Raw genomic sequence first — 15,548 nt, 5'->3', positions numbered from 1 at the left:
GAAATAGAAGTGTTGTTCATAAAAAAAAAAAGTAGTTGTTCAGAAAAAAAAGAAGTATATGAGAAATGATTCCACTTAGGCTGTAACTGGAATGTATTTTTTTGGAATAAAAACTTCCTGAATGCTTAATTCATGTGTATTCCAAAAAAATTTCACCAGTTACAATTAAAAAATGGAATGTGTATTTCATTTCATTCTATAACATTTCATATCATTCCAAAAAAAAAATTAACTATCATTTGAAAAATTATTCCAAATCAAAAACGTTTTGGAATAAGTGGAATGCTGATTCCATTCCTTTAAATTCCAGAAATTATAATTCCTATCATTCCATACATTCCTTTTAGTTGTTACCAGTTACACCCTTAATTGCAAAACTGACCCCAGATTCCTTTGGGTATTACGGAGAAAGACTTGAACGCAGAAAACTAGTTTATCCAGAAAACGCAGAAAGACTTGAGCAATGATGACTCCGTCACAGTACAAGCTCACAACTTCTCCAACAATCCCTTCCTATTTACCATTTTGCCACCCATCTCGATTTCTTATTCTGCCTTGCCACAAGAAGCCGAATCTCGTTTCGAGTTTCCGAGAAAAACCCAGATTCGGGTGCTTTGCATCATCTTCTCCAATGGCTACTCCGACACAGAGCAGCGAAACCAAACCTTTCTCTGTCCTTTTCGTCTGTCTGGGTAACATTTGTCGGAGCCCAGCAGCTGAAGGCGTCTTCAGAGATATCGTCAAAAAGAGAGGCCTCGACTCCAAATTCATCATTGATTCCGCCGGAACCATCGATTATCACGAGGTGTGATCAATCACTCTCTCTTCTTTTGTTTTTCCAGAGAAAAGAACCAAACATGATTTTGATTGTGCTTTTTTTGAAGGGGAATATGGCAGATCCAAGGATGAGAAGTGCTGCGAAACGGCGTGGAGTTGAGATAACATCATTATCTAGACCAATAAAGGCATCTGATTTCAAGGAGTTTGATCTCATTCTCGCCATGGATGAGCAGAACAAAGGTAGACTGATGATTGCTGTTTTTTTTCTAGTTGACATTTCATTGATGAAGTTGCTTGTTTGCAGAGGACATATTGAAGGCTTACAATGTGTGGAAAGCCAGAGGCAATTTCCCACCTGATGCTGCTGATAAAAAGGTAAACTTTGCTGTTTGTTGGTTTGCTCACCATTTTCAGGACACACTTTCCTTGGATTTTGCAGGTGAAGCTCATGTGTTCGTATTGCAAGAAACACAATGACAAGGTAGTGCCGGACCCGTATTATGGTGGAGCTCAGGGTTTTGAGAAGGTAACAATAACCCACTTGTACGCTTACTAGTTGCACCTTTAGCAAACTACCGCTCTCTTATTGCTGGGAATACTAACTGTTGGTGCCAGACCTAAATCATCTTCAAAATGGTTCGATTGGTTTATAACATTCCCAAACTAGAAAACTTCAATCTTCTTTCTTTGTTCCACCTATTTCTATGTTAGGTATTGGACTTGCTTGAAGATGCATGTGAGTCGTTGCTGGACAGTATCACGGCGGAAATTTGACATTGCAATGAGTCCACACACAAACTCTATGTGTCTGATTGAAACTGATGTTATTGCATTTATAAGACATCTTCAGTGATGTCAAACAGCATTAGAAATGGTGTGAAGCTCGAATCTTGTTGATGTTTTCTTTAAGAATACCTTGTTAAGCTTACAGGTGATAATCACACTCATTTTTCTAGCATCTCATACCCGACTGAATTGCAAAGTTCTGTACATTAGCAAAATGTTTAACGGGCATTATCTGCAACTAGTGAAATTGACAACAACAAAATATTATAGTTTTATGAATCTATGATACTTCTGTGTAAATTCTTTCACTCTTTTTGTAACATCCGCCTCTCCCAACTCACGACCAAGGATTAACGAGAGTGGAGTTAAATAAACCCCTGTCTACACAACCTGATATTCCAACTTGTCCTGTTGCTAGTCCCAAAATTTACACAAGTATTTTTTTATAACACACTAACCCATCATATTCAATATTTCTACTTACAGACATACAAGGGAATGAAAGAAACACACTCAGTGAAAATACTAGTTGCTCTGTATGAACTTTTATTCTATTAAATCCAGAATGAGAACTAACTAGCCACTGACAATTAAGAATTCAATAACACTTTAATAGCAAACAACGAAAATAACTTAGTCATTATCACATATATTATAATTGGTGTAGTACGATATTCTCAATTTTAGGTATAAAAGGTTGGACTGCATAAATTCTTTTGGCTTTTTTCTCAAAAAACTTACGTATTAATCAGAGTTAAACTTTGTTTTATTCATTAGATATTATTTGTCTAAACTTTTGATGTGAGACTTAGATTGGCATCTCTCGTTTTCCCCATCAAATCAAGGACCACACACCTTGTGTCATTCCTATAGTAAATCATTTCGGCACCTATCTTGTCGCACCACACACCATTAGTCGCAAGGTTACTTTGAGGTGATTTAAGGATGCTCTTCCCACAACTGAACTTCCAAAATCTTCTGAATAGTTTCTGCTATGTATTTTCCATTTCTACTCGAAAGGTATTTTGATCTTCTTACAAATTTTCGTCATCCCACTCTAATATCAATTGTGTGAAATTTGTTGAGCCCATATCCAACTCTTTATTGTTCGTTTTGTATGATATTATCCATTATGAACTTAAAAAACTGTCTTACATGAATTTACTTTTGAGCTTCTTTCCAAAAGCTTCGTACTAATCAGAGTTGAACTTTTTATTATATATAAGACATTATTTATCTAAACTTTCAATGTTAGACTTGGATTGACATCTCTTTAATGGTTTTCCAGCACTGTTAAATCATACCGCAAATCCACAGCTTCCCCCACATTGTTCTATCGTTCTACATTGACGGCTCACATCGCCCTATCTAAATTTTCCAATGTCATAGCGCCTGATATCATAGCACCTCGGTATCATAGTACCTAACGGCCGATGTCATAGCGTCTTGGTGTCTTTTTTTTTTTCTGTTTAACCATAGCATCTTGGTGTCTAAAGACCTTGGCATTTGGATTAAGGTTGGTATGATGTAGTTATTATTTGATTTTGTTTGGTTATTTTTGTTAATAAAAGAATAACTTAAAATAGAAACATATAATGATTTAGTTTAAGATGATCATAATCCATTTTTAATACATACTAGATTATGACCCCCCCCCCCCTTTAAATTTTAATTTTTAAATTTGTGTATATTTTTTGTTTTATAATTTTTTAGAAATGTAATTTTCATATTTGTGTTTTTTAGTCGTATTTGTATTTTTCTTTGTATAAATTTCTCTTAAATGATTAATAAATTTTCTTAATAATTTTATTAAAATAGTTGGACCACACCTACATCAATATGTCATGTTGTTGTTTTAATAGAATATACAAGATATTTTGATCCGCCCTTAAAAGGGCGGGTATATTTTTTGTTTTAATTTTTTTTAAAAAATTTAAATTTGATTTTTTTTTTATTTTTTAATCATATTTATGTTTTTTTATATAATATTTTTTTTTAAATGATTAATAAGAGGTTTTAATAATTGTATTAAAATAGTTAGATCACGTCTATATCAATAGGTCAAAGGGCGGGTATATATTATTTTTGACAAACTTGTTAATCATTATGGATGTTCTCGATCATATTTTTAGATATGGACGTTTGGTATTTGGATCAGTTACAATTTGTATTTATTTAGTTTCTGTTTTAGTTCTGGTTTGATGTCCGCGCGAATATTGTTTATTATTGCTAAGAGCATGATTTTTTGGATAATGTAATTTTGTTGTCGTTTTTATTTGTTAAGAGCATTAAATAGTATGTTATGTAGTAGTAGTAGGTGATATATTAATATATTTTGCGTTTGTTTTTTTAAATAATTTGTTGATGTGTATAGTACTTGTTAGTAGTGAAGTGAACCTATAACGTAAAAGAATATTGAATTTCAATAACTTTGCGTCTACGCATTTGTTGATTCTAAGATTAACGATTTCAGCGTCGAAATTGTATTATTTTTTTTTGAAAATTATAACTATGTTTTTTGCACTCTTCCCATATTTTGATCTTGAGCTGTCACCGTCTATGTATTTCGTTATCTTTCTGGTGTGCGATACTTCTCACCATCACCGGAAAAAGATTCACCTATTTCTCTTGTTTTTCCTTGCCTTCTTCACATGTGAGATTATATGGTATTTGTTGTAGATCATGTTTATGAGTTTACATATTACCCATCAAATAAAAGATAAACAAACACATCCACAACAGGAGATACAAAAGTCAATCCCGACAAACACAAAGGCGCAATAACATCTCCACTTGCGCACTCTTCTTGTTTTATAAAAATAGCTTACATGCCTAATGTCAACAAGCCAATGCTATTGTCTTCTTATGAGAAATACATAAATTCGTTTAAAACTCACTAAAGCCCAAATACTCAGAACTGTCACTCATTTTATAGTTATTTCTACAAGTCTTCATATATTTGTTTTAAAGGTCTGGTAAGAGCACCAAGTTTAAAAATAAAATAAAAACATATAACAAACATAATAAATATAATAAAAATTATTATTTAATACACACAACTTACACAACTAAACTAGAGAAAAAATATCCAGAAACAAAAGGTACTCTCAACAACTTTAATATAATTTATGTACTCTCAACAGTACAAGAAAAAGACAAAAAAAAATAATAAGTCTCAGTGACACAACAAACAACAACACGAACTATACCAATCACATTACTAACACAGTTTAGTCTTTCATAAATGGAGAACAATGCATACACAATTTATCATCACAACTCTAACTATATAACAATAAAAAAACTTGAAAAACAACTCAAAACAACGCAAAATTCACAACTACAATAACTCTAGCAAATATTGAGATGAAACAAGAACTCTGTCCACAACTCCGCGCTTGCGCGGATGCAATGCCCCTAGTCTTAAATAAATAGTAAAGATCTAATTGGCTTTAACTTAGTTATCGATACAAATATAATTAAATGACGAGATTTGTGGTATAGTAGCCAAGCCTGGGACGGATCGGGTATCCGGGCAATTTTAAGGTAACCGGATCCAGATCCTTATCCGGCGGATCCATAATTTTACTATCCTTATCCGGATCTGGGGTTCTCGGATATCCGGGTGTCGGATATCCTTCTAAAAATTATAATATCCGCGGATATCCAGATCCGGATTTGGATCCTTAAAATAAATAAAAATAATAATATTAATATATATAAAATATTAAACATAATTTAAAAATAAAAAAATATATAATTTTTTTAATTATTTCTATGTATAATATTACAAAATTACTTAAAATTTATATATACTATTATAAAAATAAAAATATATTAAATAAAGTTAGTTTTTATATATAGATATTACTATTTCTGAAATAATTATTAATAAAACTTACAGATCCGGATATTCCGATTAAAAAATCAAGATATCCGGATCCGACTTTGACGGATCCAATATTTTACTATCCGGATCCGGATTCGGTCCCTCCGGATATCCAAATTTTTGGATTGGATCCGGATCGAATCTCGGATCAAATCCGGATCTCGGATAAAAATCCCATGCCTAAGAGTAGGTCGTCGTTTTTTTTGTTTTCCTAAACTACCATTAATGAGATTTATGGTCCGACTGGTGACCATTCTGAAAACAAGAGGAACGAATAGGAAATGAATGTAGAGGAATAGAATTGCAGGAACGAAAGGGAATGGTTGTTCTATCTCATATTTGACAAGGAATTAATTTGTTCTTTGTTTCTCTACAAAAAAGGAATGGTAGGGAATGATAAGGAAAAATTATTTCTTATGAATGATGATTTTTTTAAGGAATGTTAGGGAATGCATTTGTTCCTCGTCGTTTCTTGGTCACCATTCAATCCCTTTTTTAAAGCTAATCTGATGGCACAAAAAGTAATATGCCAAAGGAAGAGTAGGGGTAATTTTATAAAAGAGTTCCTCAATTAATAGTGTTGATAATAAAGATATTACAATTTCGATTTGTTCAATTAGATAAGGTTCGGTTACAGAAAAACCAGTTTTGATTTGGTTCTTATGATTTAAAAATAAAAATGCCGCAAATATTCCTTTTCGTTTTGACTATTTCTGTTTAGTTCAATCTCTCCGTTAGGATTGTGCTATTGTCTTGTTATTGGTCCACGTTGGTATGAAAATGAAGAGAATGATATCGCCAACTTAACCATAGTTAGCACTGTCTTAACCGTGATTAGTTTAAAACCTAGGTTTTAGCACCACCTTCCGTGTATAATATAAATATATGAGCCCTACTTGGCAGACCCCGATAATTCACCCTCGCACCAGGAAACCATTTCTTTATCTCGTTGTCTGTTTTATTTGTTTATTTATACAGCATGTTTTTCAGTTTTTAATTCTTTTTTTTTTCTCTAATCGGCAGCACTGATTTTGGCGTTGATGGATTTAACTGATTTCGTATTATATCTAGGACTACTTTTGCTGCAAATGATGAGTTAATCCCATTTGATAAAAAGAAGCTCAAAATCCTTGAGCGGTGTTGGAAATCATAAACTTCCATGACTCTGATGCATATTGATTAGATTCCGTTGCCATCTTTCTATTTCTATTTTATTTTTCTTATATGAATTCAACAGATGAACAGATGAGCTAATTTAAGCGATTCCTGTTCTTAAATCTAAAAGTTTCATTGTTAGGCACAGTGTTCCTTACAAGTCGGATGCGTTTCAGATCAATCTTTTTGGTTAACCCTAGCATCTATAGGCGAATTTGTTCCTTATCAAACATGTAAAAAGTAGATTTATACTTGAAAAAGTTTATTTTCTGCAGATTTATGCGCTTTCACGCCTAAAATTTTAGTTATAGAAATTATTACAGGAGTTAGTGTACACACTGATCAAATTAAATATACTCCCTTCATAAACAAAAAGACCATAGATGAAGAAGCTGGACGAATAATCATCACAATTCCCTCAAACTAAAACTGTTACATATGCTGTCTTTGATTAAATCTTAATTTAGAAATAAATAAACACATATTTTTAGAGAATATGACGTTAATGTTTTAAAAAACCATTTAGAAGTTAATCACACAGTTATCGAGACGAAATAGTACGAGGCATAAGAGCACCCGCAATGGTATTATTTTAAGGGGAGTCCTTAGAAAAAATGTATTTTGATTTTTTAAGTATTATTATTTATTTTTTATTTTTGAGATTAAAAAATAAATATCAACCAATCGCGGGTCACCACATATCGTCGGGACCCGCAAATAGTGCAAGAATTCACTAAAAAAGAGTTTTTATTTAAGAATTTTAAGGATTGAATCCTTAGCTTTTGGTAGAGTCTACCAATTATTTAATTATTTTTTCTCTAAGGACTCCCCCTTAAAGATTCCCAATGCGGGTGCTCTAAGAAAGGAAAGGACTCTTAAAGAAAAGACGAATGATTTAAGAATCATGAGTGGGTTTTGGTGCCCAGACAAATAGAATTTTCAAATAGAATTTTCTACAAGCCGTTAAAATGTTATCATTATAAGTTTATAACAAATCTCCCAAACACAACTTTGGTTTTGTCTAGTCTTCTGCGCTAATAATAATCTTAGGCTACGACGCATCGTTATCCTTGTCACCATCGAAATATTCATCGTCCCTCTGAATCTGCTTATCCCGCGAACGCTCTGAAACAGATCACATTACGTTTCCAATATTCACATCAATTGCTAACTAAAATGATGAAACATATGTGGAGATTTGATTTAATAGTTTGTTTGATGATACTTACGGTCCACACGCACATCTGGATTTCGTTCGTCTTCATCAAAATCCGGTATGTAGAAATCCGGTGGAACCTGCCAGGTTTCATTTTTAAAAAGACAGTGAATCAGTTCAGTTTTTGAACCTGCCAGGTATTCTTTTTTGCTAATGATGATCCGAGTTTACCTCCTGCATCTGCACGCTTGGAGCGTGCTGGATGTATCTCAAATTATCCAAAATCTGTGCTTTTATCGTACTGATATACGATTTCGTATTTAGATTCTCCTATTTTTATAAAAAAAAATATATATTTATTTTGTAAGCAACACACACAAACCATTCTCAATAGATTTTGTATATAACTAAAATAAAGCATACTATAAGAGAGACACTTACAATGTGACCACCAGGAATCTTCAATGAGTAATCCGGCCCAAAATACTTTATATAATCATTATCAGGAATCTCTGTAATAAAAAAAACAAAAAAACTAAACCCTCAGCCAAAAAGATTACTAACATTTCTCCAGATTAAAAAAAAAAAGAAGAATGAAAGAACTTCACTAACCATTAGGAAGTTCTGTGTCCAAAAGAATGCCAGTCTCAACGGTCCAACACCGAGCTACGTTCTCCTTTGTGTACCCTCCACCTCCAGTCACCTAAATGAACGAAAACTCTAGCTTCATCATAAAGGAACTTAAGATTCTCTCTCTATATATAAGCCAAGCCAAGAAAGGTAAATACCAGCAAAGGAATATTGAATTTCTTGACGAATTTAACACACTCAGCATGTCCTGCATATATATAGAAACCCAAACCCTAGTCGTTTAGAACCAAGTGAAAGAGTCAATGAGATAGAAAAAACAAAAGAGAGGTTTTTGATTACAAGAAGAAAGAGCACCATCAATAGAAAGATTAAAGCATCCTAGTCGATCCCTTGCTAGTGAATCTGCTCCACACTGAAGTACTATTGCACCTGGCTGATATATCTCAACCACCTTCGAAATTATCTTAAAAAAAAAGAAAAAGATCAAAACACACAAAAACATAAGAAGCATTCGAGAACTTCGATTGTTTCCGGCTTAAAGAACTTACAGCCCTGAACAGACGGTTGAAACTGCTGTCATCAATACCATCCCTGAGCGGAACATTTATGGCGTAAAACTTCCCTTCCCTTTCTCCTATTTCCTTTATTAAAAGAAAGATACACAAATGACAATTCATCAAAACATTCCTCAAAAAATTCAAAAATTACCTTAACATCGCCGGTCCCTGGAAAAAACTTATCCCCAAACTTGTGAAAGCTAACAGTCATCACTCTGCCGTAACAAAATCTCGATATCAGTGTAAATGATAAAACAAAATTTCAAAAAAAAGTTGTGGTTATGAGCGAGCGTACCTGTCAGTAAAGTAAAAAGCCTCTTCAACTCCATCACCGTGATGAACATCTATATCAATGTAGAGCACTCGAGGATGGTGTTTCAACAGCTCGAGGATTCCTAGCACGAGATCGTTGATGTAACAAAAACCAGATGCATCGCATTTTTTAGCATGGTGCAACCCGCCCGCCCAGTTGATCGCAATGTCACAGAGTTTGTTGTTTAATCTGCGTGCAGCATCTGTAGCACAAAAGTAGTTGTCAGTAACTCTAAATCTCTCAAGTGACAAGCAATAACACTTTTACCTATGGTGGCACCCGCATAAATTTGACAAAACTCAAACATATCCTCAAAGACAGGACAATCCTCTCCTAAATTATCTGCAACAAAAGTGAGACTCCAATTTCAGCTAAACATATGAATGAATCTGCAATAGGAGACGCAAAACTTACATCTAGCCATTTCGTTGGGAAACAAATCCTTATTTTCTGGGTTGATTCGTTGCAGGAACTCAACATAGTCTGGAGAATGGAACTGGGCCATCTCGATAGGGTACGCCTTGTGTGGACGCTGAGTCATATAAACAGTGAGACTCTAAACCAAAAGGATGAAGAAACAAGAAAGATGAGAGAGACTAACATAAACTTCCATCTTGCTATGGAGGCCATAGGCAAGGATAAGATGATGGGTCATACAAAGCCTGTGAGGTTTCATTGGGTGATTCGGACCAAAATAGACGCTCCCTACATCTCCTGCAACTCAGAAAAAAAAAAAAAACAAATCACAAATCTTTAAAACATATTCATATGCACATGGAACATAGCTACAGCTCATAGAAAGTTACAGTGTTCCATATTTGAGCTAAATATATATAATATACACTTAAAAGAAGACAAGTTCACAGGTACTAGAGTCAATCAAGAACCAAGAAATCAAAAATCAGAAAATCCACATAACACCCTTCTTCTTTACATCAAAATAATAATAATAATTACAAGAAAACTAAACCAGTCCGAGAATTTTCGACCTAATTGTAGAAATTCAACCTTTCGAATGTGTGGTGATACTGTTGATGAACTAAAAGGGAGGGAGAGGGAGAGAGAAAACGAACCATCGTAAAAGTAGGAGATTTTGTCCTTGGACCGCATCTCTTCTAAGAAGAAAAACTACAACCGAGATCGATCTGTTAACAACAATTATGGCTTCAACAGATGTGAGAGGAGACGGGTGAATCGAAGCGCAGCTAGGGAGGAGGGTCCAATATTAAACGGCAGCGCTTAAGGGTTGTAATGACATGGCTCATGACGTCATTTATATGTATATATGATTAACCGGATGACTCTTCTGTTTTTAAACCAAGGTCAGTACCGTTTCATCGGTTGAATCCAAATCAAAACCTTATCAATATCAAAATTGTTGTATAAAAAAAAATCAATATCACAATTAATCTAAAAACTAGAGTTGCCCCGCAAGTTTGTGCAGCTATTTTCTTATTTTATAAATTTATAATTTTGATACTATCGTAAATATTTTAAATATATGATTTACATTTTAGTGTTATATATTGTATAACTATATTTTAAGTTTTTTATTCGACATTTATATAATGATTTGTTGTATATATTAATTTTTTATTAATAATTATTATATACCAATATGTTTTTGAGTTTGGTACAATAAATTCATAATATGAAATAATCAAATAGAGAATTACGTATAAAATCTGTTTTTTTTTATTTTCTACAATTTGCATACAATACATTTTAATAATTTTTTTAGTTATACTATAGAAATGATATTTGTTTAGGATAATTTATGTTCTCATATTGTATAAAATATATATACCTTAGCATCTAATTTTATAAGTAAATACATTATTCTGTTTAAGTTGTTCAGCTCTATTATATTAAATTTTATGCATAGTATTAGTAGCATCTATAAACTATTTTAGTAACTTTTATAGATATATGATGCTTTTTGATGTTATAGTATTAAGTTTTCTGATTTTTGTTATTAAATCAAGATTCAAAATATTATACTATTGTAATTTTTACAATATAGTTTGTTTTTCGTGTTGCATTTCAAAAATTATACTTTAGCATATATTATATTATGTTTTTGTAAAATTTGTAATATTATCATTATGAGTTTGGAATATTTTTCAAAATTTTATACTAGTCAAGAAAAGTTTGGAAATTTATACAGCTATTTTTGAGTTTGAAAGATTATAAGACTTTTGAATCTTTTTGTTACTAAATTAATGCATTATTTGATAAAGAATATTTGAATTTTTTTGGTAAATTGCTTTATACATTTCAAAAAAAAAATTTGTTATAACTGTAAATAAACAATATTTTTTTTATTAAAATTAATTTTTACTAATATTTTAATATGCATCGATATCTTATTTGCTTTTTGCAGACGATAGTCTCTTCTTTTGTAAAGCTTAAAAAAAAGAGTATCAAACCATTCTGAGAATTTTAAAAGAATAAGAGGTAGTAACATGTCAACTCATAAATTTTGATAAGTTTTCGATTCAATTTGGACACAAGATTGAGGAATCTGCGAGACAGAAGTTGCGAGATATTTTGGACATCCCGAATTTTGGAGGAATGAGATCTTACCTAGGTTTACTAGAGAATCTTGTGGACTCTAAAATACAAGTTTTTAGCTTTGTGCAGGATCGGCTAAATAATAGGGTCAACGGTTGGACTTTTAAGTTTTTCACAAAAGGAGGAAAGAAAGTGATCACTAAATTAGTGGTTACGACATTACCAAATCATGTGATGTTTTGCTATCGTTTACCTAAGGCTACCGCAAAAAAAAATGACGACCGCAGTAGCACAATTCTGGTGGAGTCCAGGGGGAAGCACATGACGCATGCACTGGAAATCATAGGACAAAATATGTGTAAATAAGAATGAAGGAGAGTTGGATTTCAAAGACATCACTGATTTCAATACAACGATGCTGGGTAAACAGTTATGGCGTCTAATAGAGAAGCCAAACACTTTATTTTCTCGAGTTTTCAAAGGTCGGTATTACAGGAACACCTCACCCCTGGAACCGATTCGTTCGTATTCTCCGTCATATAGCTTGCAGAGTATCATATTTGCTAGATCTCTGGTAAGCAAAGGACTAATCAAAAGGGTGGAATCAGGATCATCTATATGTATGGAACGATCCATGGCTTCCAACCACTCCCCCGAGACCAGCTAATAAAAACCAACACAATTATTACCCAGACCTTACAGTGGATTCTCTCATTGATTCTACTTCGCGAACTTGGAATTCGCAGGTACTCCGGGCTTTGGTGGACCCACATGATGTGAAAATTATAGAAAGCATACCACTGAGCAGAACTCAGATGGTAGATAAGGATGGATGGCATTTCACAAACAATGGAAAATAAACGGTTAAATCAGGATATCAGGTAGAACGGGTTTACCCAGACAGGAAAAAACCACCATTAATGTTTGGACCCACAATTGATGTATTAAAGGCGTTTTGTTGAAAAATACGGTGCCCACCAAAGATAAAACATTTTCTATGGCAATTGGTGACGGGGTGTATAGTAGCCAAGACGAATCTGCAAGCGCGGGGGATATATGTTGTGCAAGATGCGGAGCCGGTGAGGAATCAATAAACCATGTTTTTTTAATGTCCTCCAGCACTTCAGGTTTGGGCTCTCTCAAAGATACCATCAAATCCAACTATTTTCCCAACAAGCTCTCTCTTCACAAACTTGGATCATCTCTTCTGGAGAGTTTTCCGTAGATGGATGATCATCAGTTTGCATGGATACTATGGTATATTTGGAAAGGAATGAATAATAAAGTTTTTAATAATGTAGACATTGATCCTAGAGACACACTTAATTTGGCAGAAACAAAATCAACACTTTGGGCTGAGGCACATATATTGAACAACAAAGATACATACCACACATAGAGGTTACGACTCCACTGTCAATTCCAGGAAAAGTGTTTCACAGATGGTTTTTGGAAATAGAACGATATTTTCTTCAGACAGAGTTGTCTCAGTACTTTAGAAGAATTTGATGGGCTGATGGGAGCAATGAATGTTTAGGCTAGTCTCTCTCTTCTTCATGCAGAGATGGAAGCACTATTCTAGGCAATTGAATGCATGAGAAATTTACGTCAATTTCAAGTTTACGTATGCAACAGATTGTTTTCAATTGGTGAAGATGGTTTCGAAACCAGAAGAATGGCCAGCTTTTGCAAATTATTTGGAAGATATTAAGGTCCGGAAATAAATTTTTCTCCAATCAGAGATTATCTATGTACTAAGGACGCAAAATACAAAGGCTGATAGCCTAGCACGTAGTGTCAGGAAGAAACCGTCTTTTGTCGTTCACATAAGAAACCGTCTTTCGTCGTTCACATGGATCAAGATCTCACGGTTTGGTTCACATATTCAGTATGAGTCTGTATAAATTTATGACAAAAAAACTAATATTTTTGGTGAATTTTAAAATTTCGAAGTTTTCTAATAGAATATTTTGTAAATAATACATGAATTAAAGTTAGTTATATAATTTATATTTTGTATATAATTATTTTTAGATAATATATTTTATGAGATTGAAATTTACAGGATTAAAGAAAATGGTATCATTGACGATATTTTGACATGTTTACCTTTTTGGCAGCAAAATATATTTCGAGATTTTCACCAAAGTTTGCGTTGAATTACTTCCAGGTGTGGATCTTTTTCACTTGAATGTACCTGTTGGTTCTGTAAGGTTTGATTTCTAAAAGGTATGAAAGTTTTTTTGTTGCTTTCATTTTTGCTGAGAAAGTTGTCAAATGTGGTGCAGTTTGTGTCGTTAGACTACAGTAGTATATATATATATATATGGAAGAATAATCAGGTGTACTAAGTGGATATGTTTCAAAAAAGACTGAAAAGATAATATTTTGTCAAAGGTATAATCGTAACCTAGATGATTTCACGATTTTGTAAACAACTGGATTAAGAAACTTTTTAAATTGTTTACACTAAAAATAAAAGAATACTAGGTGGAACTCGTGTCCTGCGCAGAGTGAATAGACTAAAAGAGATTATAACTTTTAATTTATAGATATTAAAAAAGTAAAAGTCATAGTCACAAATAATACATGTTATATAATGAAAGATGTCACGAAATTATGCATGTTTATATATGGTACGCTTCAAATTTTTTTTTTAACTTGTGTTATTGGTTAGGTGTAATTGAAGTATAGTTTGTGTAAACAAATCTATAAACGTAAGCAAAAACTTATAAAATTAGTTATGAATTTATGATAAAACGAAACATAGGCAATACAATTATTGCTTTCATAATATAAATTCTGAATATAAGATAAAACTGAACATAAGCAATGGAATAATAAAATATGAAAGGAACAAATTCGAAGGAAACAATTCAAAAAACAAAAACCCGGAAAACCACAACTTCACCAATTAGTGTCTTCAGAACTCTTCGCTGGAACCCAGAGATGATCCGAGAGATCTTCACATATTCGAACACGGGTGGTAGGAAGAAATCCAATCTTATAAGGATGGTTGGTTCCCCGGTTGAACCACAAGAGGGTGTCAAGGAAAAGTTAAACATAAGCATAGAAGTTCCTTGTCTCAGTAAAGTATCAAACTCTGAAATCAAATCATTTTTAATCGATGCATAGATTTTATCTCCCTTAGAAAAGAAAACAAACGAAAGCATCAGCTGAAAAACATAATATGTCTAAGCTTTAAACAATATATAAACTATCAACAACTTACTTTTGCATCTACCAAAACCATTTCAATGGTCTCTCCGCCAGCATCCTAGTACTGCTTCCAAAGTCTTACGACTTTCATCTTAATTTTCTACATTAACTTCTCTGGTTTCAAGTCAGAAATGAAATTCATGGCACTCATTTTCTTTGCTAGTGTTGAAACCTGTAGGTTGTGCAACCGTAGATTAAAGTGTAGTATGATATATATAGTCATAACTGATGGGTTTAGGCCACAAGAATTGAGTCAATCAAATATATTTCATCGTGAGATTCATGGCAAAAGAAAATCACTAAATTTTGTGTATAACTTTTAATTGGTCATCAAAATTTTGTATAAATTAGTAGTAACTTTCATATATTAACCGGATTGCGTTATGTCGATGCGCGTATCTTAGTTTCCTATATTTTCTCTATTGCATAAATTACGGTCAAATGTAAACTTAGCAAAAGAAATCAAGTAAATATAGGAAACCAATATTATTGGCTGACGATATTCAATTTCAAAGACGACATAATATCCCCCATTTATTTAGATTCTAGGGTTGATTCCCCATTTATTTACTTGCATCATATAAGTTT

At 33.0% G+C, this 15,548-nt stretch overlaps 2 protein-coding genes and 1 non-coding gene across 4 annotated transcripts; 2 read left to right on the top strand and 1 right to left on the bottom strand.

Moving 5' to 3' along the window:
* Window positions 1–376: 376 nt before the first annotated feature.
* On the top strand, window positions 377–1,745 carry LOC103873660 (putative low molecular weight protein-tyrosine-phosphatase slr0328). Of its 2 annotated transcripts, XM_009152064.3 has the most exons (5): window positions 380–805; window positions 885–1,020; window positions 1,085–1,155; window positions 1,220–1,306; window positions 1,492–1,745. In XM_009152064.3, the coding sequence occupies exons 1-5, from the start codon at window positions 464–466 to the stop codon at window positions 1,552–1,554; spliced, it is 699 nt and encodes a 232-aa protein (XP_009150312.1). In that variant the 5' UTR covers window positions 380–463; the 3' UTR covers window positions 1,555–1,745. The 2 variants fall into 2 exon arrangements, with proteins under 2 accessions (XP_033128584.1, XP_009150312.1); XM_033272693.1 differs by lacking the exon at window positions 1,492–1,745 and having other exon boundaries at window positions 377–805; window positions 1,195–1,306.
* Window positions 1,746–6,537: 4,792 nt separating this feature from the next.
* LOC117126322 lies at window positions 6,538–6,629 on the top strand. Its single transcript, XR_004448897.1, has one exon. It is a non-coding gene; the product is annotated as a small nucleolar RNA R72 (small nucleolar RNA).
* Window positions 6,630–7,483: 854 nt separating this feature from the next.
* LOC103873661 (histone deacetylase 9) lies at window positions 7,484–10,574 on the bottom strand. Its single transcript, XM_018659439.2, has 15 exons — window positions 10,373–10,574; window positions 10,301–10,339; window positions 9,829–9,941; window positions 9,642–9,759; window positions 9,495–9,569; window positions 9,210–9,429; window positions 9,066–9,129; window positions 8,906–8,998; window positions 8,712–8,820; window positions 8,555–8,604; window positions 8,379–8,469; window positions 8,208–8,278; window positions 7,998–8,096; window positions 7,840–7,906; window positions 7,484–7,735 (listed from the first exon to the last, which is right to left on the bottom strand). Exons 2-15 carry the CDS (start codon window positions 10,335–10,337, stop codon window positions 7,662–7,664), a joined length of 1,281 nt encoding a protein of 426 aa, XP_018514955.1. The 5' UTR covers window positions 10,338–10,339; window positions 10,373–10,574; the 3' UTR covers window positions 7,484–7,661.
* Between the last annotated feature and the right edge of the window lie 4,974 nt (window positions 10,575–15,548).

This window comes from Brassica rapa, chromosome A06, assembly GCF_000309985.2.
Source record: "Brassica rapa cultivar Chiifu-401-42 chromosome A06, CAAS_Brap_v3.01, whole genome shotgun sequence".
In the NCBI taxonomy this organism is placed as follows: domain Eukaryota; kingdom Viridiplantae; phylum Streptophyta; class Magnoliopsida; order Brassicales; family Brassicaceae; genus Brassica; species Brassica rapa.
Note: the sequence above shows the minus strand (reverse complement) of the source record. Positions and strands in the feature narration are given on the sequence as shown.

What these genes read in the sequence shown, in the direction of transcription:
- LOC103873660 (XM_009152064.3), top strand. Translation starts at nt 464, where the DNA reads ATGATGACTCCGTCACAGTACAAGCTCACAACTTCTCCAACAATCCCT. An exon ending in GAACCATCGATTATCACGAG is followed by an intron (nt 806 to 884) that starts GTGTGATCAATC and finishes CTTTTTTTGAAG; the next exon opens with GGGAATATGGCAGATCCAAG. An exon ending in GAGCTCAGGGTTTTGAGAAG is followed by an intron (nt 1,307 to 1,491) that starts GTAACAATAACC and finishes TTTCTATGTTAG; the next exon opens with GTATTGGACTTGCTTGAAGA.
- LOC103873661 (XM_018659439.2), bottom strand. Translation starts at nt 10,337, where the DNA reads ATGCGGTCCAAGGACAAAATCTCCTACTTTTACGATG. An exon ending in CTTTAATCTTTCTATTGATG is followed by an intron (nt 8,605 to 8,711) that starts GTGCTCTTTCTT and finishes ATATATATGCAG; the next exon opens with GACATGCTGAGTGTGTTAAA. An exon ending in AATTCAATATTCCTTTGCTG is followed by an intron (nt 8,470 to 8,554) that starts GTATTTACCTTT and finishes TCGTTCATTTAG; the next exon opens with GTGACTGGAGGTGGAGGGTA.